We start from the raw sequence: 2,500 nt of genomic DNA on the forward strand, positions 1-2,500 counted from the left end.
TGTGTGCGCGTGTGTGTTGGCGGTGCGTTGTGTGTACATGTGTGTGTGTTTGCCCGTTTCTCTCTAGATCAAAGTCTTGATGAAACAGCAGTGTTTCTCCTGAAAACAAAAACAATCTCCAGCATCCAAGAATCCAAAACACCACATCACTCCTCTCTCTTATATCTGCGTCTCATAAAGGCTCAGCGCAGGATAATAAACACACTGGGACGTGCGCTTTGATGAGAACTCAGAACAGATGGAGGAGAGTTACCTGTGAAAGCCACCAGCTACACAAACAAACAGCCAGAGAAACTGAGACGAGTCCATCAGCAGCCGCCTGAACCTCAGCTATAACCAACCAGAAGACCCGATAAACTCGAAGATAACTCGGAGGAAAGAAATCACTTTAAGAACCTATTCTGTCCAGCTGATCGACAGCCAATCAGATTCCATCCTGCTTTAAGAACCAGAAAACAAAACTGCAGCGTTTATAATATGTTATACATATTATATTGCTATCGCGTTATTGCTATCATTATAGTTATCGCTGTGGTTACCATTATATACATCAATATAATTACTGTTATAGCTAAAGTTACTGTTATGATTCACATTCTAGTTATGGTTATCACTAGCTGGGTTTCCATCCAAAGTTGCAAATTTAACTTGTGACAAAAATTGGAATATTGCATAAAACATTTGCGAATAAGCACCGTTTGCATTTATATATATATATATATATATATATAATATAATATATATATATATATATATATATATGTGTGCAATATAATAATTTTCATATATAATAAATTACAGATGAATCACAATAAATGCAGTCAATGCTTTGGGAGGTGGATGCTGCTGTTTGGGAACACAGTTTTTTAAGACAATTTATCTTTCAAACGACCAAATCAAACATTTAATAGATGCTGTGAACGAGATCGGTCCTCTGGTTAATCTCAACCTAAAATAAAAACAAAAACAAATTCACAAAACAATATATTTATTAATTAAATCAGCAAAATTGATACAATCTTCACCTCAAGTGAGCATAAAAACTTTTTTGCAAATTAAGCAAAAAGAGAAATTTTTTCTAAATTGGGCATTTCATCACTCGTTTCTGATGCGATTCTTCACCTCAATGCGCCAAAAAACAGGGCTATGGAAACATTTTTTACTGTAGCGAAATCTTTTATTGATATAGTTCTCATAGTTATGGTTGCTGGTTGTGAAGGGTGTCTGGATGCAGACAAAATCGTTTGTGAATCCTCCTCCTCCTTCATCACTCGTGTGAAAGGCACAGAAACACACTCACGCGTTACAGTAGGGTTTCTTGTCGTAGCCTTTGTAGTTCTTCATGTTGAGCGTCATCTTACACACTTCACAGTGGAAACAGCCTTTGTGCCAGTTCTGAAAAACCGCAGGACATCACATCATTACTGCAGATTCTGTCAAAGCACAGTGATCGATTAATAAGGCCACAATGACTGAATAAATGACAGAAGAGAATCCTGCAGATTAAACACACTGAACATGTGTGTGATTCACTGATGAGATCAATAATAACGGCACACCGTGTTCACTGATGCTGTCAAATACACTCTGACATTTACATGGTCCTGGATGTTTGTCATATATATATATATCAGTGTCCCTGCAGCACAGAAGCAGTCATCAGCAGCACAGGTATATTTGTAGCAATAGACAACAATACATTGTATGAGTCACAATTATACATTTCTCTTTTATGACAAACATCATTAAGATATTAAGTAAAGATCATGTTCATGAAGATATTTAGTAAATCTCCTACTGTAAATATATCAAAACTTAATTTTTGATTAGTAATATGCATTGCTAAGAACTTCATTTGAACAAACTTTAAAGATGATTTTCTCAATATTTAGATTTTTTTTGCTCCCTCAGATTCCAGATTTTCAAATAGTTGTATCTCAGACAAATATTGTCCTCCTAACAAACCATACATCAATGGAGAGATTATTTATTCAGCTTCAGATGATGTAGACATCCCAGTTTCAAAATATTGACCCTCATGACTGGTTTTGGGATCACATTTAAAGGCTTTGTGGTATACTGCAGTAATGTGTCGAAGACTCATGCTACTTTCTGAAAGGATCACTGTTTATATTTGTTAATATTGTTGCGATTACAACAGAAATGTTTAATTTGTGAGTTTAAGTGTTAATTTGAAAGATGTGACTAATTCAACTGAACAATTACTTATCATGTCACTCATGACTGTAAGATTATGAATAAAACATGAAGGTGATTATGTAAGACCCGAGCATCTAAACAGATAATAAGCGTCACACAGTAAAGTCTGCTTCACACACATCACACATCTCTGAGATAAACACGACTCTGCGGATAAAGTTGCTCTCGCTGTGAATCTGAGGTAAATAAACTCTCGCACCTTGTCGAGGCAGCTGATCTTCTCGGTGGGATAGACGGTTTTCCCGCAGCGCGCGCACGGAGCATTCATCCTCGCCGCAGT

General features: G+C 36.5%; 1 protein-coding gene across 2 annotated transcripts in view; it reads right to left on the reverse strand.

Moving 5' to 3' along the window:
• LOC109057940 (LIM zinc-binding domain-containing Nebulette-like) overlaps positions 1-2,500 on the reverse strand; it is a 27,329-nt gene that overhangs the window by 24,751 nt on the left and 78 nt on the right. For both annotated transcript variants that reach the window (XM_042752508.1, XM_042752507.1), the window contains exons 1-2: positions 2,420-2,500; positions 1,301-1,395 (exon numbers count right to left, since the gene is read on the reverse strand). The exon at positions 2,420-2,500 is cut by the window's right edge and continues 78 nt beyond it. In XM_042752508.1, the coding sequence (XP_042608442.1) occupies positions 1,301-1,395; positions 2,420-2,488 (164 nt within the window). In that variant the 5' untranslated portion in view covers positions 2,489-2,500. The remainder of the gene's footprint in view (positions 1-1,300; positions 1,396-2,419) is intronic.

The sequence above is a fragment of the Cyprinus carpio genome, chromosome B24 (assembly GCF_018340385.1).
Source record: "Cyprinus carpio isolate SPL01 chromosome B24, ASM1834038v1, whole genome shotgun sequence".
In the NCBI taxonomy this organism is placed as follows: Eukaryota; Metazoa; Chordata; class Actinopteri; order Cypriniformes; family Cyprinidae; genus Cyprinus; species Cyprinus carpio.